This window comes from Drosophila willistoni (genome assembly GCF_018902025.1).
Source record: "Drosophila willistoni isolate 14030-0811.24 chromosome 2R unlocalized genomic scaffold, UCI_dwil_1.1 Seg167, whole genome shotgun sequence".
Classification (NCBI taxonomy): domain Eukaryota; kingdom Metazoa; phylum Arthropoda; class Insecta; order Diptera; family Drosophilidae; genus Drosophila; species Drosophila willistoni.
The window spans coordinates 23747498-23773344 of record NW_025814050.1 but is presented as its reverse complement, the minus strand read 5'-3'; the positions used below and the strand labels follow the sequence as shown (position 1 = coordinate 23773344).

At 39.5% G+C, this 25847-nt stretch overlaps 5 protein-coding genes across 8 annotated transcripts; 3 read left to right on the top strand and 2 right to left on the bottom strand.

Annotated features, from left to right (window-relative positions):
* Positions 1 to 48: 48 nt before the first annotated feature.
* On the bottom strand, positions 49 to 1718 carry LOC6646606 (5'-3' exonuclease PLD3). Its single transcript, XM_002069247.4, has 2 exons — positions 395 to 1718; positions 49 to 329 (listed from the first exon to the last, which is right to left on the bottom strand). The coding sequence occupies exons 1-2, from the start codon at positions 1598 to 1600 to the stop codon at positions 57 to 59; spliced, it is 1479 nt and encodes a 492-aa protein (XP_002069283.3). The 5' UTR covers positions 1601 to 1718; the 3' UTR covers positions 49 to 56.
* A 717-nt stretch (positions 1719 to 2435) lies between these two features.
* On the top strand, positions 2436 to 6695 carry LOC6646607 (probable aconitate hydratase, mitochondrial). Its single transcript, XM_002069248.3, has 3 exons — positions 2436 to 2577; positions 3896 to 6034; positions 6111 to 6695. Exons 1-3 carry the CDS (start codon positions 2545 to 2547, stop codon positions 6297 to 6299), a joined length of 2361 nt encoding a protein of 786 aa, XP_002069284.1. The 5' UTR covers positions 2436 to 2544; the 3' UTR covers positions 6300 to 6695.
* Positions 6696 to 7139: 444 nt separating this feature from the next.
* LOC6646608 (probable ATP-dependent RNA helicase DDX47) lies at positions 7140 to 9114 on the bottom strand. Its single transcript, XM_002069249.3, has 3 exons — positions 8845 to 9114; positions 8524 to 8782; positions 7140 to 8325 (listed from the first exon to the last, which is right to left on the bottom strand). The coding sequence occupies exons 1-3, from the start codon at positions 9022 to 9024 to the stop codon at positions 7241 to 7243; spliced, it is 1524 nt and encodes a 507-aa protein (XP_002069285.1). The 5' UTR covers positions 9025 to 9114; the 3' UTR covers positions 7140 to 7240.
* A 246-nt stretch (positions 9115 to 9360) lies between these two features.
* On the top strand, positions 9361 to 14287 carry LOC6646610 (structural maintenance of chromosomes protein 4). 2 transcript variants are annotated; one of them, XM_023178149.2, is made up of 6 exons: positions 9361 to 10728; positions 10801 to 11425; positions 11493 to 11806; positions 11871 to 13554; positions 13615 to 13919; positions 13968 to 14287. In XM_023178149.2, exons 1-6 carry the CDS (start codon positions 9626 to 9628, stop codon positions 14119 to 14121), a joined length of 4185 nt encoding a protein of 1394 aa, XP_023033917.2. In that variant the 5' UTR covers positions 9361 to 9625; the 3' UTR covers positions 14122 to 14287. The 2 variants fall into 2 exon arrangements, with proteins under 2 accessions (XP_023033917.2, XP_023033916.2); XM_023178148.2 differs by having other exon boundaries at positions 9362 to 10728; positions 13615 to 14287.
* A 180-nt stretch (positions 14288 to 14467) lies between these two features.
* Positions 14468 to 24552, top strand: LOC6646611 (intersectin-1). Of its 3 annotated transcripts, none has more exons than XM_023178162.2 (10): positions 14468 to 14542; positions 14815 to 15201; positions 15338 to 15757; positions 15820 to 16250; positions 16318 to 16739; positions 16800 to 17972; positions 18543 to 18881; positions 18996 to 19269; positions 19337 to 19510; positions 24191 to 24552. In XM_023178162.2, exons 2-10 carry the CDS (start codon positions 15038 to 15040, stop codon positions 24526 to 24528), a joined length of 3735 nt encoding a protein of 1244 aa, XP_023033930.2. In that variant the 5' UTR covers positions 14468 to 14542; positions 14815 to 15037; the 3' UTR covers positions 24529 to 24552. The 3 variants fall into 3 exon arrangements, with proteins under 3 accessions (XP_023033930.2, XP_023033931.2, XP_023033932.2); XM_023178163.2 differs by lacking the exon at positions 24191 to 24552 and adding an exon at positions 20192 to 20398; XM_023178164.2 differs by lacking the exon at positions 18543 to 18881.
* Positions 24553 to 25847: the final 1295 nt, after the last annotated feature.

Here is a 25847-nt window from a genome sequence, read left to right as displayed (position 1 = left end):
ATTATCAGCTGTTTGTCTAAGGCAGGCGGGCAGTGTTGGAAAATATTCAATCAAATTCAAATTTGCAAATTCGGTTTTAAGGCTAATGCATAGGAGCTAAACCAGTCTCTTTTAAACACATTAAATAAATCAATTCTCAAACTTCCATTAATATTATCAAAGTTATCCATTAGGAAAAGACCCACACCTGTTGACTGAATAAAAAACTCTCCTGACCAGGTGGATGACCCAATATAGGCTTGATTTTCAGTGACCATATAGGAATTATAATTGAATCGCGAATATGGGATACGATCTAAATCATCATTTGACGGCACAACAAAACGACGCTATAAAGAAATAAAGAATTTAATTTAAGTTAGGTTAAGCTAAGAACGACTATTTTTTTTCTTACAATTTGTATGTCAACATTTTCATCCAAATGATTGAGATCCTGAAGAGACCTTAAAAAGTGTTCCTCACTTGGTTCCGAATGCTTCCACCAAGAGATTAGCAACTTTATTACAACTTTTCGATCCACAGCAGCTTTTCGCAATGCATTATCTATATCGGGCCAATATTTAGTTTTATTTTCCATTCTTAGTAATGGCAAATAATCCCTAAGCGCTATGTATATGTAGGAAGAAGCCGTGTCGATGGTATTAAGGACGGCCTCCAGTTCTTGGCTTCGTCCTGTGGCAGTTAGCGATGGAGGGGAGGTGCTCACAAACGCTTTCATAGTGTATTTATTACTCACATTTAACAAAATGGGGTGTTTGCGATTGAAATGGGAATCATAGGTCCAGGGCCAGAAACTAGGAATCTCATTGCCGCTTCCCACATGCCAATATGCCTTAAAGATTTTGACCACATCACGAGTTAAATGCGGACAGTTTTTGGCCAAGACCCCCAATTCTTTAACCTGGGTGAATGACCGAAAATCCATAGTTGAGCTACCTATATAGAAATGCTGGTTATCGGCTATCAAAAGTTTTGAATTCATTTGGTTAACAGCGACTACATCGGCAGCTCCATAGTTTGCCAATATTCGGGCGTCTGCATACCAAAAACTTTCTTGATTGCTATTTAGGGCAATCCTAAGGCGTATCTTTGGTTTGCCAGTATCTCCGTTGGCTAAAAGACGCTGGAAGAGATGTTCTCCTTGCTGAGTGCTGCTATCATTAATGTCTACGCCCCGCAATGTCCAATAGGGCGCAGCTATGTCCAGACTTATCTTCGCGTTGCTTATCAACCACTGAAATGCTTCAAAAGTAGTCAGAAAACTTGGACTATCATCCGAAAAATTCAGGCCAATGGGTAAGCTTTCTACCAATTGCATTTGGCAGGGTAACGGTGTGGCCACAGCGTGATTCGCCTGCTCCTCGCGTCTATGAAAGGTGTTCCAAGGCAAGAGAAGAATAACCAGAACCAGGACAAATAGGATAAATATAGGTATCATGTAGCCATGAGTGCAACAGCATATACCATGTCCTTTTTCCATTTCCCTGGCTTTTATCAAGCAATTTGGTCGTCTACAACAAGATGACGATGAGGAATGTCCTTGGTCTTCACCAGTCGTTGCCACTGGCTGATAATCAATTTCGTCCTGACGCTGCGACATGGCTGTATCAAATCCAACTGCTCTGTCCTTCCATTCATTTACCCCCTAATGCTGCCATTAATTTATTATTCTCACAGTTGTTGTGCCCAAACAAACCCCCAAAAAAAAAGAATAGTTCTGGAAAGCGTTCGAATAACTTAGGGGGTGTATAATAAGGGGGTAATAAGGGTCTAAAATTTCTTATGAATATATGAGAGCGAAAATACTCTACTAAAAATAAGAGCTTAAGGTTCAACATATTTTATTTAAAAGTAAGCAAATGCTTAAATAGGGAAATGCTATTTCAGTATGTGTGTGTGCGTATTTGTATTGAAAGTCCTGTAAATCCTGTAATTGGATTTTGTTGAAACTATTTAAAAATCGTCGGTGTCCCGCTATTCTTGACTTGGACCCTATTTCGGACTTGAATGCGCCACTATTTACTTTTGCGGGACTCCGAGCATTTATATATTTACAATTTGTTTATGAAAATGGGCAAGTTACGTCACAGCTCAATGACAATTGAATGCTAGAATTTTAATTTTTATCCCCAAGAAACTTTAATGAAAACGTGTAAACAGTTTTCGAGAAAATTAAATTTTTGTTGACCACCCATGATTTTCCCCATATAAAATATGCCAAAAATGCGCCGACTTTGGCGAGAAAGCACAAGTTTCCAAGAACACAGTAAAGATCGAATGCCAGAATACTCAATATACTTTTTAGAATATGTGCTATTTAAAATAGTTACTAACTAGCTAGAAAATTAAAAGTGCAAAAAACTTAACAGTCGGTTAACAGAGGGTTGCGGATAACATTAACAGTTTGTCTCTTTTGTTTTTCCAATCAGAATGAGTCTGTGTTGAATTTTGCGGCTGAGAGGGCTGAAAATTTTAACGCAACGGGTAAAAAATTAATTCGAAAATTGTTCGACTATTAAGAAATAAATAAATTACAACCTTATAATGGCTGCGAGATTGATTAACGCTCAGGCCCAGGTACGCCGATAGAAATAGAAACAAAAACAAAAGACCAAACCAAACTGAAATAACAGCCGAACACTAACACGGATCTCGATTCGCTGGAAATTTGTGAAAAAATATGTGTTTATAAATGTGTTTGTTTTAATATAATATGCAGGATATCATTCAAAGTGAATTGAAGCATCAATTTTTTGCATTCGCCTTATCTAACCTAAAAAACGAAGTCAAAATGTTGTTACCTAACCCACATCAAAAACACACACAAACAGACTTACATACATATATGTATATGTATAATATAGCATATTTCTATACACATATGCATATAGTATAATTCTTCAAGTCTTCAAAAGCGGGGGAGTGGTGTCCGTTTTAATTTGCAACTTGTAGTAATTATGTAAGAATTATGTTATTTAACCAGGAGCAGTTCCCCCCACCCTCACTACAAGCCACTACTAGTTATATCCCCCGCAATATATCTTCTTATCTTTGACGTGTTCTTAGCTTGCAGTCAGATAGTAGATCTATATATAGAGATTTGTTTTTGTTTTTTTTTCACGAAATTTTCCATAGAAGTATTACATAGTCTATAAAGTGCAAACACAAGGCTTGCACTTGCGATTGAGTGGAATCCCTCTCGACGTCATCGAGTAAATTCTAGAGAGGAACGGCTTCTCTTAACGTGTAACCAACAAGTTAATGACCTTTCTGCCTCCTGCTGATGCAACTGAATTCAAGTTGTCGTTTTATTTGTTTAATTGGTTGTTGTTGCTGATTTCGATCACGTGCTGGCATTGTTAAGTTTTTTCTTTTTTTTTGCATTCGTGGATAAATTTGTTAAGTAGCAAAAGTTTATATAACAGACAGACAAATACTAAATTAATTGACTCTGTTCTTTGTATTAATTAGCCCCTTCTTGGAATACTTACTTTACATATTAAGTTAATTTCGTAATCTAAATAAAGGCTTTACTTTACACTTTGCATATTAAGATCATTTCGTAATCTAAAAAAAGGCAGATGACACCTGATCTAAATTGATCAATCTTATCGTTTTGCCATTTTCGATAAGGTGATCGCTTCGAGTTTAGTTAATAATAACATTTAAAAGTACCTCGTGAACGTGTTTATTAAGTGTTTATTATGTTGTTAGAAAAAAATTTAACAGTAGATGCTACCTAAGATGAATTGAAGTTTAGTTATTTAAATTACTTTCGCTTAAACTAATCTTCACTGTAGTTTTCCCACCATTGATCGAACGAATTTCCAGTATATATGCTAATTAATTTGATCAATTGTATTAAACATTCTATTCTCTTTGTCTATTTTATCAGGTCTGTAGGCTGAGCAAACATGTGGTGTCTGATCCGATGGTGCGCCAATTCCATGCCTCCTGCTACAGTGCATCAAAGGTGGCTCTTTCCAAATTTGATTCGGATGTCTTTCTGCCCTATGAGAAGCTAAGCAAGCGTTTGGATGTTGTTCGCAGTCGCCTGAATCGACCATTGACTTTGTCTGAAAAGGTTTTGTACTCGCATTTGGATGATCCCGCCAATCAGGATATTGAGCGTGGCACATCATATCTGCGTCTCCGGCCCGATCGTGTGGCTATGCAGGATGCGACTGCCCAGATGGCCTTGTTGCAATTCATTTCCTCGGGCTTGAAGAAGGTTGCCGTTCCATCGACGGTGCATTGTGACCACTTGATTGAGGCCCAAATTGGTGGACCCAAGGATTTGGCTCGTGCCAAGGATTTGAATCGTGAGGTTTACGATTTCTTGGCCTCCACCTGTGCTCAAAAGGGTCTGGGTTTCTGGAAGCCCGGTAGTGGAATTATTCACCAGATCATTCTGGAGAACTATGCCTTCCCCGGTCTGTTGATGATCGGCACTGATTCGCATACGCCCAACGGCGGTGGATTGGGTGGTCTGTGCATTGGTGTCGGCGGTGCAGATGCAGTGGATGTTATGGCCGACATCCCATGGGAGTTGAAGTGCCCCAAGGTCATTGGTGTAAATCTGACTGGCAAGATCAGCGGCTGGACTTCACCCAAAGATGTCATCTTGAAGGTGGCCGACATTCTGACCGTCAAAGGAGGCACCGGAGCCATTATTGAATACCACGGCAAGGGTGTTGATTCGATTTCGTGCACAGGCATGGCCACCATTTGCAACATGGGTGCTGAGATTGGTGCCACCACCTCGCTCTTCCCATTCAATAAGCGTATGGCCGATTATCTGAAGTCCACTGGCCGCGGCGGTATTGCCAGCGAGGCGCAAAAATATCAAGAGAAGATCCTTTCGCCCGATAGCAAGTGCGAGTATGATGAACTCATTGAAATTAATTTGGATACTTTGGAACCCCATGTGAATGGTCCATTCACCCCGGATTTGGGCCATCCTATCAGCAAACTTGGTGCCAACTCCAAAAAGAACGGATACCCTCTGGACATCCGTGTGGGTCTGATTGGCTCTTGCACCAACTCTTCCTACGAGGACATGGGTCGTTGTGCCAGCATTGCCAAGGACGCTATGAGCCATGGCCTGAAGTCGAAGATTCCATTCAATGTAACACCCGGCTCTGAGCAGATTCGTGCCACCATTGAGCGTGATGGCATCTCAGAGGTGTTTGATAAATTCGGCGGCACTGTTCTCGCCAACGCCTGCGGTCCCTGCATTGGTCAATGGGATCGTAAGGATGTGAAGAAGGGCGATAAGAACACAATTGTCACCTCGTATAACCGCAACTTCACTGGACGTAATGATGCCAATCCCGCGACTCATTGCTTTGTTACCAGCCCTGAATTGGTTACCGCTCTGTCCATTGCTGGTCGCCTGGACTTTAATCCCCTTACTGACGAGCTGACTGGCTCGGATGGCAAGAAATTCAAGCTAAAGGCTCCCTTCGGTGATGAGCTGCCAGCCCAGGGCTTCGATCCCGGCCAGGATACATACACAGCTCCACCAGCAAGTGGTGACAATGTAAAGGTTGCTGTCGATCCTAAGTCGGCACGCTTGCAGCTGCTCGAGCCCTTTGACAAGTGGAACGGCAAGGATTTGACCGATCTGACTGTGCTTATCAAGGTCAAAGGAAAATGCACCACTGATCACATATCAGCTGCCGGACCCTGGCTAAAATATCGTGGTCATTTGGACAACATCTCCAACAACATGTTTATTGGAGCTACCAATTCCGAAAATAACGAAATGAATAACATTAAGAACCAGCGCACTGGTTCCTGGGGTGGAGTGCCAGATGTTGCCCGCGATTACAAGGCCAACAACATCAAATGGGTGGCTGTTGGCGATGAGAACTACGGCGAGGGTTCCTCTCGCGAGCATGCTGCTCTTGAACCACGTCATTTGGGTGGACGTGCCATAATTGTCAAGTCATTTGCCCGTATCCATGAGACGAATCTAAAGAAGCAGGGTCTTCTTCCTCTGACCTTTGCCAATCCTGCTGACTACGACAAGGTGAAACTTTTAATCCATTCCATCATTTGAAATAGTTACTTTAATCCCTCATTTTCTTTTTTTTCCCCACCGACAGATTCAACCAACTAGCAAAATTTCGCTGTTGAACTTGAATGGTTTGGCTCCTGGTAAACCCGTGGACTGCGAAATCAAAAACGGCGACAAGGTGGAAAAGATTAAGCTGAACCACACTTTGAATGATTTGCAGATTGGCTGGTTCAAGGCTGGCAGTGCTCTCAACCGCATGAAGGAGTTGGCCCATTAGGCAACTACTTACTTAATTATCCCTCCTAAAATATATCCCCTTCCCTGCCCAAACACACACACACACACACATAGTTACACAAACACACTCTCATAAGCAATCAACTTATGGTATTGTTATTTAAATTTTTTTGTCGAATTGTTTATGATTTTATTTAGTGTCAAGCAGAAAGTGTGCAAAAACAAAACGTTTTATATTATACAAATACAAAAAAAAAAAAATTATACGATATTTTTTCAAAATGCCTGCAATTTTGATCATGTTTTTTCTTTGCGATTTTGCCACAACACTCACATAAGATAATACACAAATCCGAAAAAATCAATGATATATAGAAGATGAAAATGTCTGATAACGATGATAAAGTGCGAATAAAATTAAAATTAATATATAGAATGCAAACATTTCTTTTATTATCTCACCCAAAAAAACAAAAAATCGATACAAGACAATAATTAGTCAAATCATCTCCATAATCATTTAAATCCTTTTTCCATTCTATCCACAACACACCAAATGTTAAAAATAATTGTATCAATTATATATATAAAAGACCGAAGAAATTGAATCGAAACTTGATATTTATATTAAGTGTTGTTAAATGAAAGCAAAATAAAGCATAATGTCAATGGTAAATAATTTTATATGAATTCTGATTACGGATTTTAAATAATATAAGGTTTCTGGGGAAACCATTACCATTTTTTCTATATTTTTGGTCAAAGATCCTAGTTTTCTCAGGTTGTTTTATGAGATCTTAAGGAATTTAACTGATATTAAAGCGTTACTTAAACTTGGACGAAATTACGTATATTGGATCAAAAGAAAAAAATATTGAAATTGCAGAATAATTAAAAAAAGAGATACTATATTTTCTTATTTGTATTTCTTGTTATTACAAATTAAACTTAAAGTACGTTATAAGCCTTAACATTAATTTATTATCTCTTTTGTTTGCCCTTGTTCCAATTCTTCTTACCAAAGTTCTTTTTACCCCCTGATCCTACATTACCCCCCATCGGCTTCATACGTTTGCGTGCTCCAGTAAAGTGTTCAGAGTCGTCCTGATTATCTCCAGCGCCTCGTTTTCGTCCTTTGCCACCGCCTTTCTGATTTTCTTCTATATCTTTTAGCTCCAACTTGGCTGTTCGTTGGGCCTCAGCCACCCGCTCTTGCAAGGCCATTACCTCATCCTCTTCGCATTTATAGAGTGGCAACTGTTTACCCAACAGATGTTCGATTCGCTGATACAGCTCAATATCATACTGACTGACCATGGTGATGGCTCTTCCCGAACGTCCGGCACGAGCTGTCCGACCCACACGATGAATATAGTCCTTACTGTGGGTTGGTATATCAAAATTTACGACAACATCCACGTGGGGAATATCCAGACCGCGCGAAGCCACATCCGTGGAAATAAGTATTGAACGATTTTTCGCCTTAAATTTGTTGAGAGCAGCTAATCGTTTGTTCTGAGACATTTGACCATGCAGTGGAATGGCTGCCAGTCCAAGGGCGCGTAACATCAGGGCTGTTTTTACGGTATTATTGCATGTGCTGCAGAAGATCATAAAGCTATTGCCGGCCAGTTCGTTCAGTATGTGAACAAGGTAGACATCCTTATACTTGACGGGAATGAAGAGATAGGATTGCTGCAGTTGCTCAACTGTTTGGTATTTGTTCGAGACCTCCACTTTAACCGGGTCCTTAAGAGACGCACGCTGCAACTTTTTGACTTTCTTTGTCATTGTGGCACTGAACAAAAATGTTCGACGCTCACGTGGCAACACTTTGAGGATCTTATCGAGTTCCACTTCAAAGTCCATGTTTAAAATTCTATCGGCTTCGTCCATGACTAAATATTTGATAGCCTTTAGATTAAATCCCTTCATATTCTCCAAATGATCAACCAATCTTCCAGGTGTGGCAATGATAATGTGAGGTTTTTTGGCCAATTGAAGCCCTTGAGCGACCATATCCATACCGCCGACAACAACACAACATTTAATGCCAATTCCGCTGCCTGAAAATAGTAAGGTAGACTTTTACCACGTGTATTTGAAATGGTTGGATCTTGATATCAAGACTCATAAAACTCAGAGGTAGTGACGAATATAAATAAATAATAATTTCATATTTAACATAAAATCAAATCAGGTTTTAACATCATTGTGTGTTTGGCTTTAAGAGTATTTCTCAAATGGATTAATTTTTTACTTACCCAATGCCTCGAACTGTTCACCTATCTGGAAGGCCAATTCTCGAGTGGGCGTTAGCACCAGGGCGAAGTAACGCTGTGGATTCTCTAGCAAAGCCTGCAATATGGGTAGAGCAAAGGCCCCCGTTTTCCCAGAACCCGTTTCAGCTAGACCGATTACATCTTTTCCCTGCAATGCTACTGGAATAGCCTCTTTTTGGATTTTGGAGGGTGCCTTCCATTTTAGCTCTTCGCAGGCCTGGCACAAAGTTTCGTTGAGTCCCTGAATGTATGGAAAAACACTGAATTAGACAAGCCACATTCAGCAAATAGAAATAACCATACAAGATCTTTCCAAGTTAACTTCTGTTCGCTGCCATTCTCCGCCGTAGTAGCACCCTCTTCGCTAGATATATTGTCTCCCTCTTCATCTTCTTCATCAGCATTATCGTCGCTCTCTAAATCCTCCTCTTCTTCCTCGTCGCTGTTGTGCAATTGGGCTTCGTCTTCTGAAGTTTCCGACATTGTTTAATAATTTGAAAAAACCTTTGCAAAAGTGCCTCAGCGGATATTACCAGTTGTCGTCACACGTGGAAAGGAAAGAATTAGAGGTGACAAAATTAATAATTAGGGCTGTCTAAAATATATCAATATATCGATATTTTTGCGAAAAATAATATATTTATATCGGTATATTATTTTGCCCGAATATTGAATATTCGATAATTTTTTGCGATAGGTGGTGTGATAGTGGAGTAATTTGGTCAGAAATCGAATAAGGACTGCCAACGATTTACCACTATTTTGGTTCCACAATAATAGGGGTTCAATATTACCGCCATCTCACGAGTCAGTTACCCTGCAGCTAAAACGATGTACAATCTAATTTGAAATTGAAGCATGTAAATCACTTTGCAATGAAATCATACGCAAACATACGTCCACACTGAAATTCAACATTTTGTGACAGGTATTCAAAACTAACGTCTAACACTGACATAGGTAGTAACCCTGGCAACCCTGTCATAGCGTCGCCAGTTTATTTGGCGCTGAAAATTCACGGCGTCTAGCAAAATAAATTATTTAAAGCAAGAGATCACAGATTCAATTGAAAGAAAGTTATAAAATGCGCCCTGTCAAAGGCGCGATGAAGAGCCGGCCTAGTGGTCAATTCCGCGTGCCTGAACCGCCGCCACCGATCCAAAGTCAAGAAGCCGCAGATGCTTCGGCACTTGATGCTTTGGACGAAGCACTGATCTTCGATGATGAGGAGGGTGGTACACGAATTGGTGATATTTATATACCGCCACCCGTTCCACCATATTGCTCCATGGAGAGTACTGGATCTCGTTTGATCATAAAGAAGATTGTGAATCAAAATTTTAAGAGCTATGCCGGAGGAGTGGAATTGGGTCCATTTCATCAATCATTTTCTGCTATTATTGGACCAAATGGTAGTGGCAAGAGCAACGTCATTGACTCCATGATGTTTGTATTTGGCTGTCGAGCAAATCGTATACGATGCAAACGTGTCTCCACATTGATCCACTCGTCATCCATGTTTCCCAAACTCAACAGCTGCTCGGTGGCTGTTCACTTTGAGCTCGTGGTGGACAACGGTGATGGCACATGTGAAACCGTTTCCAATTCGCAATTTGTTGTGGAACGTACGGCCATGCGAGATAATTCCTCATACTATCAAATTAATGGCAAGCGAGCTCAACTCAAAGATGTAGCCAAATTGCTAAAGAACCACAATGTCGACCTGGAGCATAATCGTTTTTTGATACTTCAGGGCGAGGTTGAGTCCATTGCCATGATGAAGCCCAAAGGTCAGAGTGAGAATGAGACTGGCATGTTGGAGTATCTAGAGGACATTGTAGGTACTGTGCGTTACATAAAGCCACTGGCGCAGATCAATCAGCGTGTGGAACAACTGACAACTGATCGCACAGAGAAGCATAATCGCTGCAAACTAGCTGAACGCGAGATGAAGGATCTGGAGCAACCTTTTAACGAGGCTGTCGAGTACTTGCGAAAAGAGAACGAATTTGTACGTACTAAAAATTGGGTCACCCAAAAGTATATTAGTCTAAAAAAAAAGAAGCTTGAGGAATACACCAAGGAGCATGAGTCATGCACTGAGGATTTGAAGACACACGACGAGGGAACAGCGGCGCTGAAAAAAGAGCGAACTGAAAAAGAGGAAATCATTCGAAAGGAAATTGAGTAAGTTTCATCTAGTCCTTTTACTCACAATTGTGTTTTTTATTATCGACGAATTGTTTTTATTTTTCTTAGAGCCTATGAGGCTTTAGTAAAGAAACGGGAGGCTATCAAAAAGAAGCTTGTGAATGCAGAGCGTGTCTGCACTGAAGTCCAGAGCACCATGGAGAGCACCAATAAGCAGCGTAAGAAGGATAAGGCTCAGATTGAAAAGAATGAAAAGGAACTGGAAGAATTGCAACGTTTGCCGCAGAAAAATCAAAAAGAAATAGACGAATGCAATCACAAATTGGAACGACTTGAGCGGGAAAAAGTAACTTTAAACGAGGAATTGGAGAAACAATTGGATGAGCTAAAAAATAAGAGTGAACCGCTAACCGAGAAACGGCTCAAATGCAGCGACGACTTAGTTGGCCTTAAGGAACAGGTTAATTCGGCTAAGGCAGAGCTACAACTACATGAATCCGAATTAAAAATACTCAAGCAAGTGGAGACAACCGAGACACGCAAGTACGAGTCGCTCAAGAGTTCCTTCGAGGAGTCCGAAAAGAGTTTAACGGAAAAGCGAGCCCAACTGGATGAGTTGAGCGAGACCATTCCGCGCATGAAATCTGACATAGCCAGCAAAACGGCGGAGCTTGATAAATTGGTCAAAGAAGAGCGTAACATGACTCTTCAACGCAACAAGCTAAAAGAACAGGTTGGTCTCCATTCAAAATCTCCACCCTTTCCAATATTGGGTCTAAATTTTTGTATTTCTTTTCAAGATCAATGAACGCTCCAGTAGCATGCAGGCGCAACGTTCCAATAACAAAGTCTTGGATTTTCTGATGCGGCTCAAAATGGAAGGCTCGCTTCCCGGTATATATGGTCGTTTGGGTAATTTGGGAGGCATTGACGCCAAATATGATGTAGCCATATCGACTTGCTGTGGCCGTTTGGATAACATTGTGGCGGACGTCTATGAAACTGGTGCGGAGGCTATAGCAGCATTAAAGAAACACAATGTTGGCCGGGCCACGCTTATTACTCTGGATAAAATGGAAAATCATCGGAGAAATGCTAATAGCAGAATCCAAACGTAAGTGATTGCAGACCTTTCGATTCATTTAAAATCTTGCTGATATATATTCTATTGTGGATAGTCCAGAGAATGTTCCACGCCTCTTCGATCTTGTTCAGGTGGAAGATGAACGCGTTAAAACGGCTTTTTATTTCGCTTTGAAGGACACATTAGTATGTGATAATTTGGAGGACGCCTCGCGAATTGCCTATGGCGCTATGCGTTATCGTGTTGTCACGTTGCGCGGTGACATAATTGAACTGGCTGGCACCATGAGCGGAGGCGGAACACAAATGTTTCGCGGACGCATGGGCACTCAAGTCCGCACCAAGACCGTGGAGTCCGCCGAAAACTCTCAAGTCTCACAAAAAGCTATTGAGGAAATGAATATGCAAGCGGAGGAGCTACGAGAACGCATCAGCTTTTGCCAGGAGCAGCAGGGAAGTCTTGAAAGAGAGGTTCAGACTTTGCAAAGAGACCTCCAAAAAGCCGAAACAGATTACAAACGTTTAGGTGTCAGTATTACCTCGCTGGAGCAGCAAATGGCCAGCAGTCGGAAACAATGTGAGGCTCAACGTCAGCGCATGCTCGCCAAGACCACCGATGCTCAGGCCGTTAAGCAACGGGAGGATCAGATTGCAAAATCCTCCGAGAAACTGGAAGAAGCCCAAAAAGCCGAGGAAACTATGAGTTCGGTTATTGAGAAAATACAAGCGGAATATGAAGCGTTGCGTAATGAGAATGTGAAGCCAATTGAGGCAAAAATTAAGAAAATCAACACGCAAATCGAGAAACTTGCAGCCAATGTGCGTTCATTGAATGTGGCCCTGGCTACGGCTGAAAGAAATATGGACAAACTCAATGCTAGTAATCAAAATCTCGTGAATAATATTAAAACTGCTGAAAACCGATTGCGTGAGCTCAACGAAGAACGAAAACAGTGTGAGGAGAAACGAGAGGAGCTTGAAAAAGAGGCCGAAGAAGCAGAAGAGGCCATTGGTAATGCCAAGTCGCAGTCTTCCGATATGAAGAAACGTATTGATGAGTTGAGCAAGCAAGAAAATGAACGTAATATTCAACGCATTGAGATTGAAACGAAATTGCAAAGTGCATTGGCTAAAATGAACGAAGTCAAATCAGATATACCCCGATGGCAGGCACAATTGAAACCGCTTAAACTTAATGAGATTCCTGGTGAAACAGAATCCCAGTCCGCTGAACTTAAGACGTTCAATGAAGAGGAACTCGAGGCCGAGACATTGGAAGATATGCAGTATAAGCAAACATTGCTAGAGGAGCAATTGAAAAAGAAACCAAATTTGGGTGTCATCGGCGAGTTCAATGAGAAGCGTAATATTTATTTGGATCGCGTACGCTTCTTGGAAGACATCACCTCCAAGCGTAACGAAATGCGGGACAAATATGAGGAGGTCCGTAGGCGTCGGTATACTGAATTTATAGCTGGTTTCAAAATTATAACTCACAAGTTGAAGGAAATGTATCAAATGATCACTTTGGGCGGAGATGCCGAACTCGAGCTTGTCGATTCTATGGATCCATTTAACGAAGGTGTCAATTTCACTGTGCGTCCGCCCAAAAAAAGTTGGAAATATATATCTAATCTATCTGGTGGCGAGAAGACCCTATCATCTTTGGCATTGGTATTCGCTTTGCATTACTATAAACCCTCGCCGTTATACTTTATGGATGAAATTGATGCGGCGCTCGATTTCAAAAATGTATCCATTGTCGGTTACTATATAAAGGTGAGAATATGATAGGTTTAAATTTTCTTGTCTTAATTTTAACGTTTCACCTTTTTACAGGAGCGCACAAAAAATGCCCAATTTATTATTGTCTCACTTCGGGTGAATATGTTTGAATTAGCCAATCATTTGGTGGGCATTTATAAAGTGGATGATTGTACTGATTCCGTCACCGTGTTGAATCATCCGCCGCAGTTACCCACACAACAGCCTCGCGTTAATACGTTAGATGCGACTGCCTCTATGGAAACTTCAACGGAGAAACAACCAGAGGAAGAAGCACAGCCACCAACCCAAGTAACTGGTAGAGATACAACATTTGCTCCATCCACCGAAAGTACACAAGTCGCTGGTAGAGATACTACATTTGCTCCACCCACCGAAAGTACACAAGTCGCTGGTAGAGATACTACATTTGCCCCACCCACCGAAAGTACATCGAAAGAAAGTACTTTGTTCGCACCTCCAAGCCAAAGTACAGAAGAGCCTGGAAGAAATACTACGTTTGCCCCACCCACAGAAAGTACAGCACTACCCCAGGCAATAGAGCAGGACAATTTGAACTAACGTTTATTACTGGGGACTCACACTTTGTTAAATCTATATAACATTTGAAAGCATTTATAATTTATTATATCATTTATTCTGCTGCTTCATGAGAAGTTCCAGAAATCACTAAAATTAACTTGAATGAAAGAGTATCAACTAAATACAAATTTGATTTTTCTCAGAATGTAAAGAATTTATATTGTTTGCCGTTGTTGGCCAAATGCTTTGTTTTTAATCCAATTTCCTTGTTCATAAAATCGAAAAATTGCGCCTGTGCATTGTCGAAAGTATTCGATTAACAGACAATCGATAAGCAGTCGATTAATGTCCAAAAATCGTTGGTCGATAATTAAGCGACAGTTTGCACCGATAACGCCAGAGACTATTGATTGAAATTCCTTGAAAATAACACGAAAAAGAATTAGCTTCTCAATGCAAAGTACGCCCATCTTAAAAACTACAATTTGTTTTAAATTACAGTGAAGTTATGACGTTAGCTAGGAAGAAAATCAAAACATTCAAGCCGAGTCCGAGCCATAATTTCAACATTTTGTCGCGGAGTGAAAAACGCCTACTACTTGGATAAGAAATCAAAACGAAAAATTACATCCAATTGGAATTGAGCGCTGTTGTTGTGGTTTTCTGTGCGGAGTTATGTGTATTTCGATGTCTTAACATTTATTTTTACTTTTTTGACTTTGTATATTCCAGGTAGACCATAAAAATTCATTGTGAAAAACTTGTGGGGTGGTGGGAGAGCAGTGAAAGAAAAAAAAAAGAAACGGATACACACATACTGACATACTTGTACTCACTTGTGGGGGAGTCAGAGGCGGAGGCAAGAAATACACACACTCGTAGCAAGAGGCAACTTTCAAGGAAGACGAAATCAAAAGTGAATTTATTGCAAAAAGTGTAAAAAAGTAATACGAAAATGAATCCAGCTGTGGATGCATGGGCGGTGACCCAGCGGGAAAAACTCAAATATCAGGAACAATTCAAAGGGCTTCAGCCGCAAGGCGGCTTTGTTACCGGCGCCCAGGCCAAGGGATTCTTTCTGCAATCACAATTGCCGCCACTGATTTTGGGTCAAATCTGGTAAGTTGAAAAAGTGTGAGTCACTAGTCAGTCCGCGTTGGGTGGTTATCATGCCAAATACTTGGTCCGAGGCGTTCAACAAAAGCTGATAACAATTTGTTTTCATTTCACTATTTTTTTGTTTTTGTTTTTCTAGGGCTTTGGCCGACACTGATTCCGATGGCAAAATGAATATCAACGAGTTCAGCATAGCCTGCAAGCTGATTAATCTTAAATTGCGCGGCATGGAGGTTCCAAAAGTATTGCCACCATCTCTACTGGCATCACTGGCATCATCTGATGGACAGAAGACGCCCTCAATGACGCCACGTGGCTCTACCAGTTCTATGAGTCCGCTAGATCCATTGAAAAGTATTGTTAGCGGAGTGAATCCCCCAACAGCAGCAACAACAGTAGCAGCGCCAGCAGCAGTGGCTGCCGCCATTCCCCCGGCAGTGCCAGCTCCCAGTGTGGTGTCCCCACCTGGCATTGTGCCGGCTGGACCAACACCGCCATCAAGTAATCCACCTAGTCGTCACATGTCCATCTCGGAGCGAGCCCCATCCATTGAAGCACCGTAAGTAAACCAAAATTCTGGAATTAAAGCTTTCTAAAATCAATTTCTCACATCTTTTACAGAGTGGAATGGGCTGTGCAGGCCGCCCAGAAACGCAAATACACTCAGGTCTTTAATGCCAATGATCGAACTCGTTCGGGTTTTCTAACCGGAGCACAGGCACGCGGTGTTCTCGTTCAGAGTAAATTACCCCAGGTGACTCTGGCCCAGATATGGACGCTCTCCGATATCGATGGTGATGGACGTCTTAATTGCGAAGAGTTTATTTTGGCCATGTTTTTGTGCGAGAAGGCTATGGCCGGTGAGAAAATACCGGTGACTTTGCCTTTGGATTGGGTACCACCGAATCTGCGCAAGATAAAATCTCGTCCTGGTTCGGTCTCAGGTGTCATATCACGTCCAGGATCCCAGCCAGCATCGCGTCATGCTTCAGTATCGTCACAGGGGGGTGTGGTGGATGCTAGTGCTGATCCAATGGCCGGACTACCACAAAGTAAGTTCTTTAATCAAAATTCTTGGCACTGTATTAATAATAATCGTACTGTGTACTTTTGTTTCAGCATCTTTCGAGGACAAGCGTAAGGAAAACTATGAAAAGGGTAAAGTGGAGCTGGATCGTAGGCGCAAAGTAATGGAAGATCAGCAGCGCAAGGAACGAGAGGAACGCGAACGCAAGGAACGAGAAGAGACCGAGAAGCGGGAAAAGGCTCGCCTTGAGGCTGAGCGCAAACAGCAAGAGGAATTGGAACGCCAATTGCAGCGTCAAAGGGAAATTGAATTGGAAAAGGAAGAGCAACGTAAGAGAGAACTGGAAGCGAAGGAAGCGGCTCGAAAGGAATTAGAGAAGCAGCGTCAACAGGAATGGGAGCAGGCCAGAATAGCGGAAATGAACGCCCAAAAGCAACGAGAGCAGGAACGTGTTCTCAAGCAGAAGGCACACAATACTCAGCTGAATGTTGAGCTAAGCACACTGAACGAGAAGGTGAGTTTTACTCGGATCGATTATGGTATCAATATAAACATTTTTTTTTCCTTTTGGCAGATCAAGGATCTATCGCAAAGAATTTGCGATACACGTGCCGGCGTCACCAATGTCAAATCCGTAATTGATGGCATGCGCACCCAGCGTGATACTTCCATGAGCGAAATGGCCCAGCTGAAAGCGCGCATTAAAGAGCAGAATGCCAAATTATTGCAGCTAACTCAAGAGCGTGCCAAATGGGATGCTAAGAGCAAAGCCAGTGGTGGATCATTGTCGGGAGAAGCTGCCCAGCAGGAGCAGCTTAACGCAGCCTTTGCCCACAAGCAGCTGCTGATTAATCAAATTAAAGATAAAGTGGAGAACATTGGCAAAGAGATTGAAACTAAAAAGGAGGACATCAATTCCAACGATCTACAAATGACCGAACTAAAGGCTGAACTTTCGGCTCTGATTACCAAATGCGAGGATCTCTATAAGGAATACGATGTGGAGCGCACTTCGGTTTTGGAATTGAAATATAATCGCAAAAATGAGTCAACCATTAGTTCGGCCTGGGATAGGGCCGCTTCGACCACCACCACATCATCAGCTTGGGGCGATACGGGAGCAGCTGTAATCTCTGAGAACTATAATGACACAGTCGGCACTGCTGAGGCTCCTGGATTGGCAGCCAGCGATTTAAGTGGCCCGGCTCCAGAGGGATTTGTGAAATATCGCGCAGTCTATGAGTTCTCTGCCCGCAATGCTGAGGAGATAACATTTGTGCCGGGCGACATTATTCTGGTGCCCTTGGAGCAAAACGCTGAACCTGGTTGGTTAGCTGGTGAAATAAATGGTCATACCGGCTGGTTCCCCGAATCCTATGTGGAGAAGTTAGAGGACGATGCGGCAGCAGTTGAACCGCCGGATGCTGCAGCCGATACTTTCGCTGCCATTAACGATAGTTACAATGACAATACCGTCGCTTCGGCAATAGCCCAACCTGAGGCGGAATCCACCGGCGATGTCGAATACTATATAGCCGCATATCCTTATGAATCGGCCGAGGAGGGTGATCTAAGCTTTGGTGCCGGTGAAATGGTAATGGTCATCAAAAAGGAAGGAGAATGGTGGACGGGCACCATTGGTAACCGCACTGGCATGTTTCCCTCGAACTATGTGCAAAAAGCTGATGTGGGCACTGCAGCTGTTCCACCATCACAGGTGGCCGCCGGAGATGAGTCAGCTGAGCAGGTGAGAAAATTAAAAAGCCAAGCCAACGACGGAACTCCAAAAAGGAGTCAAGCAATTTGATACACATACAAAAAGTATAAAGATTTTATTATAATTCTTAAAGTTAATCTAGTCGGTGGCGGACCTATGGACAAAAACTTTCAAACCGATGTGTAATAATAAGAAAATTTGCCCAAATGTCCGTCACTGAGCTGTAAAACATATTTTTAACTATTTCATAACTAAATTGAGTTTTTTTTTAAGTATTTCCATTTGATCAAAATGTTAAGAGGTTCATTCAAAAATCTTTACCTTAAGATGTTTATTTTATTTTAAATTAATTATTAAGGAAGCATGATTACTGTTTGGTTTAGTTTTATACACAAAATGACTTAGATAATTTCACCCACGCGTCCCCGCTTTCTGATACTGAAAAGCGAATTTGTCGTGTTTAACAACCATCATGCTCATCCACTACTAATCCGAAATGCTTTTCATGTGCTACTACTATTCGTCCTATATGCCAATATCGACACCGACATCTCGACATCATAATTATATGCTGTCTGCGATTGCCAATGCTGAACTCAGGATGCTACACTAAATGGTAACTCTGCCTATGCTTCTACTGCTCAACCCGAGAGGCAGACGCCCCAACAGCAGCAGTACGATCTGCAGCACGAGCTACAGCGGGAGCTGCAGCAAAAGCTTCAACAGCAGCAACTACAGCAAGAGCAGCAGCAGCAACAACAGCAACAACAGCAACACGAACAACAACATCAACCAGAGCCCGTTCAGCAAATGGCCGAGGAAACGCATGAAGATCTTGACACTGAAGTATCCCAGATTAACACACAATCCAAATCACAAAGCAGCGAACCGGCCGAGAGCTATAGCCGACCCATGTCACGCACCTCTTCCATGACACCCGTAAATAGTTGATGACACGCAGCTTGGCTGTTTCTCCATTTACATTATGTCAGAGCAGTACCCTAAAAGCCTTAACTTCTGTCTTTTCTTCTTTGCTCTTTTATTCTTTTGCAGGGAATGCGCGCCAAGCGATCGGAAATTGCCCAAGTAATTGCTCCCTATGAGGCAACCAGTACAGAGCAGCTATCCTTGACTCGCGGGCAATTGATTATGATACGCAAAAAGACCGATTCCGGCTGGTGGGAGGGTGAATTGCAGGCCAAGGGTCGTCGTAGGCAAATTGGTTGGTTCCCGGCCACCTATGTCAAAGTATTACAGGGTGGACGCAATAGTGGACGTAATACCCCAGTCTCGGGAAGTCGCATTGAAATGACCGAACAGATTTTGGGTATGCTTACCCCTAAAGAGTCACGTCCATATAGTATTATGTATATATATTTGCTTTCGCTTTTCAGATAAGGTTATTGCTCTCTATCCATATAAAGCACAAAACGATGATGAGCTATCATTCGATAAGGACGATATTATCAGTGTACTGGGCCGCGATGAGCCGGAATGGTGGCGTGGAGAACTCAATGGTCTCTCTGGACTCTTCCCCAGCAATTATGTGGGACCATTTGTGACGTCCGGTAAGAAAGCTACTAAAATCAATGGGACAACCCCAATCAGCATTACTAAGTGAATCTCACAATGGGCCACAAACAGTGATGACTGCTTTAAATACACTCTATGCTCTCTAGATCTTCCTATCTAATTATCTTTATATATACATACATATATATATCGTTATTATATTCCTATCGCTTATTTTATTTATAATTTTTCTATCAAAATTTATACATTCCATTATGAATAATGTTTTTCCAATTCGATATCGAATAAGTGTCAATGCCAACAAAATGTTTACTCTCGCCTTTGATTTTTGTGTTTTTTACGCTAAATCTAATTAGATTTTAATTTGTTGCAATATCTCTATGACAATTTGTTAATTGTGATTATTTAGTTTTTGTATCAATTATTTATTATTTAAGTTTATCAACTATTTGTACCCTATACTCCTCCCTGCCTCCCTACCTTCCCCTTATTTGTCCAATTTATAAAATATTATTTGTTAGCCAATCTTTAGCTAGATTTTTGTAATTATATTTATTATTCTTTTGTGATTTTAAATATAATACATGTTTATTTCTGTATATACACACACCCTCACGCATTAAACAAAACAAAACAAAAGAACAACTCATTAAATGATTTAATCTCTAATTATAAAATTTATTTCCTGCTACCGCCGCAACCAAATAAAATAAAAGGAAACGTATAACGAGCCATCGGCTTTGGCCTTTAAGCGACATCTACAAGCTATAAATTTACTTAAGTGCAGAAAGATCAGACCATAAAGAAAAACAGCATGCATTATGTAGAGAAAAAGGTTTATTGAAAATTGTAGCTAATCCAAGGATATTCAAGACCAAACACAACAATATTTTGAAAACCCATATAGAATTTTTAGACAAAATCAATTTTTGGCTTACGCTCACATTATTATACACACATACATGTATGCATGTATGCGTGTATACATGTATGTATGTGTGTTAGATTGTTAATAGAAAATCAAAGGAATGCCAGCCACGTCAGCAAACAGTTCTTATTGTTCGTAATCAAATCGAAATCAAGTAACATACATACATATGTATTTCAGACATTTCTACATATATATCATACACAGATATGCAAAATCAACAAAAAAAAATAAATTACTAAACATCAAAAACAAAAATATATATATCAATTATGACAATTAAAAAATGCAAACAAAAAAAACCTAAATATTTCGTTGTATTAGATGTGCTTATTAAACAAAGGATAAAAAATACATACATATATGAAGTATATTTAATAAAATAAATTTTTTGCCCAATACAAATGCTATAACTCTATATACAACACACATACATACATACTATTAAAGATGGTTTTCTGTGTTTTCCAAATAAATGATAGTAAATTATTGTTAACTAAATACTAAGCATTCTTGAAATACGAGCGAAAGATATTCGCAGATGCCTAAAAACAATATACAAAATTATGCAAGACAGTATTAGACATTTTTGTATTGACTTGATTTCGTTTTCGTTCGTTTTTATATAAATCTGTTGTGCGTGTTTTTTTTTTTTCTACTTACTACTTGATAATAAAATACGTTAAGCGCTTAAATCAACTGCCATAAATGTATTTAATTTTCCTTTCTTTTTTTTTGTTTTATTTTATAAAGTGTTAAGAATTGTTTGCAAAAACGAAAAAGCGGAAAGGGAAATATATAGGTAAATGTATAAATTGAGTGTGTACAAATTAGAAACGTGGAAAAATTCGATGTAGTTATGTTTCTGTTTTTATGCTAGCTAACTACGACAACAAAAACTACATACTTACATATATCCGTATGCTATATCTACAAAACTGATACATATGAAATGTCACTCATACACATACACTGTCGAATATGCCTTCTTCTCAAAAAGCCCCAAAAAAAGTATCATTACCCTAAGCCCACATCGTAAATTGTTAAATTTAAAAGTGTATGCGTATAAACAAATGCATATATATATATATATATACAAGAAACAAGAAACCAAAAACGTTATATACATACATACTTACTTACCTAATGCATATAAAAGAAACCAAATAAAACATTCTGAATCATAAACATAATAGAGATATTATAAAAATTAATGTAGTTAAAGTTGGGTTTATTATTCAAAAAAAAAAAAAAAGCGGAACTAAAGAAATTATAATCTACTAAATGCGCTGTCTGATGTTCGAGTTGTAATTTCACTAGAGTTTTAAAACTTTCAGAAATATTAATTCATTAAGACTACCAATTTTACATAATAATTCCAAAAATTAGTTCAAAACATAACCAAATATGGTCAAAATAATTTTTAAAAAATTTACGTTTGTAATTTTTAAATATTTAGATTAATTTATAGCATATTTCGTGGAATTGCAACCCGATGTTGTGGACATACACAAAAAATTTATATAATTAAAAAATACTACAATTTCTTCTGAAATGTTATTATATATAACAAAAGGATATAATTTTTTGAAGCACACACACACACTCGTACATAAACACACTTGCATATACATACATACATACATTCAAACAAATATACAGAACAAATAAAATACATACAAACAATTGTATAATGCTCATATAAGCGTATTATTCGTTTAATCGTTACAAGAAAGAAATGCATAAATGAAAAGTTGATAAATTTTGCACACAATTTACTCTCACTTTAAATGTGAAATGATGACCATCGATATATACATACATAAATGCATAAAATAAATAACATAACTACATACAGAATATATATACAAAAATGTAGAAAGATAACCTTTTCAAGCAAAACTAAACACTAAATGAAAAGAAGCCATTTAACATATATATTAAACTATATCAGTTTCAAAAGTAATAAATGATAAAGAAATGAAAAACTAACACATATTTGGTGCAATAAATGTATAAACGGAATTTAAAAAACAAAAAAAAAAAAAACAACCATCAATACTATGCATTTATTTACTCTAACTCTGCTTTGTTCACTGACACTGACACTGGATCCTGTGGCATTGGAACCTGCACCGACTGCACAAGTTCTGCCTTTGCCTTCCGGTCCTGTTGGGAGAAAGAAAAACTTGAAAAATTAGAATGGGAAACTTAGATGGAAACTTCGACTATGCCGAAGTTTTTATACCCTTGCAGTAATTTTGGAATTACGTTCACTGCAACGAACGGACAGACGGACAATATCGACTCAGCTTCTCATCAAGAATATATACTTTATGGGGTCGGAAATTTACGTACCTCCGCAATTCGAATAAATGCTTCTCTGCTGAGGGCAATCTGCTCCTTCAGAGTCGAAACGGCACCCTCCGAAACTCCACGGAGCACTTCTATGACATTTGCAGCCTGGAAAAAGCACCAAAAATAAAACAGCTTACAAGTAAACTCTCGAAATACTTACATTGCGGTTAGCCTCCAGTGCCAGTTGCATAATCCGTTTCGTTTCCTCGGACATCTGGAAAAAAAGATAGGAGTGTATAAATAAAAATAGAAATAAATACGAGAAGAATTTACAAAATAACTTGCCTTCTCATTTGTGCGCAAAAAATTAACCGTTAACCGTTACAATTTTCAGCTGCCCGGTCACGACGCAAGTTGCAATTTCAACTTTCGAACGAAATTGGAATACTGGAATTGGAATTGGAATTTATTGTTTCTTTGTATTTTTGAATTGTGCTTTTTTATTTTATTTTTTCGGACAACAAGAAGTACTCTTAAATGCTAACAAAAATAATAACTCTAATACCCCATCTAACACTAAATTATTATCACTTACATTTCTAATTTTTCCTAAATTAAAATATTCCCTAAAAGCGCCTAAAACTATTTTCCCAAACCCTTCTAATCTTATATTGGAAACATGCGACAAAGATATGTGTCTGCTCTCGCCCAAGGATCCAAACTTCCTGTTTGCTTCATGAATCCTTTGGACGAGAGCTCGCAGGGATTTCTTCTCCACACGGTAGTACTCCTGCAGGTCCGCTGGAACACCGAAATCGCAAACCTCTATTGCTGCGAGGTTTTCGATGTCCAGCGGCCTGAAGTATACCTGACACAATCTGTCATCCATGTGCCCGTCATGTTTGAGCATTACTTCATTGAAATGATAGTAATCCCAAACAAATGGGACTTTGTGATTTACAAAATATTTTCGCACTCTCACATTAATTGGATTGGCATCAACGACAAAGCAAACCAAATTAGTTGATACATATGTGTGCGTCTTTTATAAATTTTAACAATTTTTTGATTAACTCTATGATTTTCTCGGCGCATACGTACTCGTCCATAGTATGGACAACGTTGCAGTATAGAATGCTCCTTTTGGAGCCATCGAGCGCCACTGCCATCATTGATAATATTTTGACAATATTGCCAACCCGCGCCTTTTTCGATGAGGTACCGGCTTCTTCATCTCCGGGATTATTTTGAATCTTTAATTCGAAATAATGTTTATTTATAAATATTTTGTTTTTTTGAAATGCCTGAAAACCTACCAATGGGGGCAAAAACAATTCATCAATGCTTATAAAATAAGCCTTGTCCATAAATTCGCCAAGCGAATTGAAATTCTCCAGTATCCTTTAAAAAACAAAAAAAAAACAACCATCAATATTATGCATTTATTTACTCTAACTCTGCTTTGTTCCCCTCACCCTTCCTGTATTAGAGATCAAGCAAACCAAATGGAATATTCCCAAAATAGTTAAGAAATACTGGCAAAATCTGGGCAATGAAGAGACGACAACTTGTGTACCAAGGGCAACGGCAGAGGGAACTCATTGTCCTCCGTTCGAGAGTAAACTTCGGGGCACCATTCACTCCATACACGTAACAAAACGTAGTGATGGCCAATTATTCTGCTGTGCCTATGTGCGATTCGCCTGCGACAGAGCAATGGGAGAGGCAATGCTCGATAAAAGGAACGGGCATAGTTTAGTGGGTCGAAGTGTTTATGTTGATTGGCAAATGCCACATAAGAAGAGATCCTGTCCATTTTGGTGGTAATCCAAGCAAATTATGTTCATTTAAAGTTGTTGCACTTATGTTTTATTTTTTGAGTAAAAATTGTTTTAACTTATTAAATGGTTAAAATTTTGTTTTACAATCTTTATATTATGCAACTATAGAATACAGAGAAATTAGTTCTAAAAATGTCGATATAGCCAACTATCCATCTGCTCCATATCCATCTGATCTTGGAGACTTTAAAAACGTTTTTTCCGGAGTTACCGCAGAATATCAGAATATTTCAATCAAAAAAATTGTAGTTTTTACAATTCAAAAAATATTGAAATAATCTAGCGAGCAAATCCAGCATTAAATATGTGGCGACACTGGGCGCTCTGGCGACGTTTCCTTGAAATATATGCGGCGACACAGAGTGGGTGCTCATGCGTGTGTATAAGGTAGGTAATGTCGACCATTAAATACTCTTTTCTAATTTTGTGAAAGCTCTCATCAGGTTAAAATCAGAGACTTCATTAATTGCACAACACACAAAAAGTCAAAACAAAAAACACTGCACATTCAGCCGATTCAGTTATTAAGTATGTACTCAAATTTTCCATAATTTTTCATCATATCAATATCTTTGAATTTCCAAACAAACAGTTTTTTCCCATAAGTTTTGTGCTTGTATATATGCGATTCACCTGTACTATATTTTTACAAAGTTTCGTTGAAATTCCTTTCAGTTTACAAACAGCTGTTTGACTTTCAACCTATTAAAAACACACCACTCCATTTCCACCATTGTACCCACATACACTCTCACTCATACAGGTTGGTGGCATAGCAAAAAGCACTCAAAGTTTTCTCATTAGGGTGGACCTCTTATGCCTGTGGATATCAGAAAGAAAATTGATAAGCTTTCTATATAGCCGATTCGCACTGTTGATTTGAAAATGAAAGCTTGGTCAATTATAATCCTGGTATTTTATCTGAACTTGGTATTCCTAAACTAGTCTAAAATCCAAAATTCAAGAGTTTTTTAATTTCTAAGAATATTGTGTTAGCAATTTATAACACGCGCTTTAGAGACCGCCTCGAAGCTCATCCGATGATGTACATAAAAAAAATCGTAAATGGAGTCAGTATATTATATTATATTTTATATTTTTTGTATCATTTGTATATAACCTTTTTAATTTTGGAAGATCCGTATGCGAAGTCCGAAAATACATATATCCTGTTTTTTGTTCAATTGTCTAGGGTCTTCTTAAGGAGATCCTAAATCGCAGTTTGTTTGATTCCAAATGTCCAGCCAAATGATTTACCCACCTCCTGTTTTTCCTGTTCGTATTTTTTTTTGCATGCAACTTGTC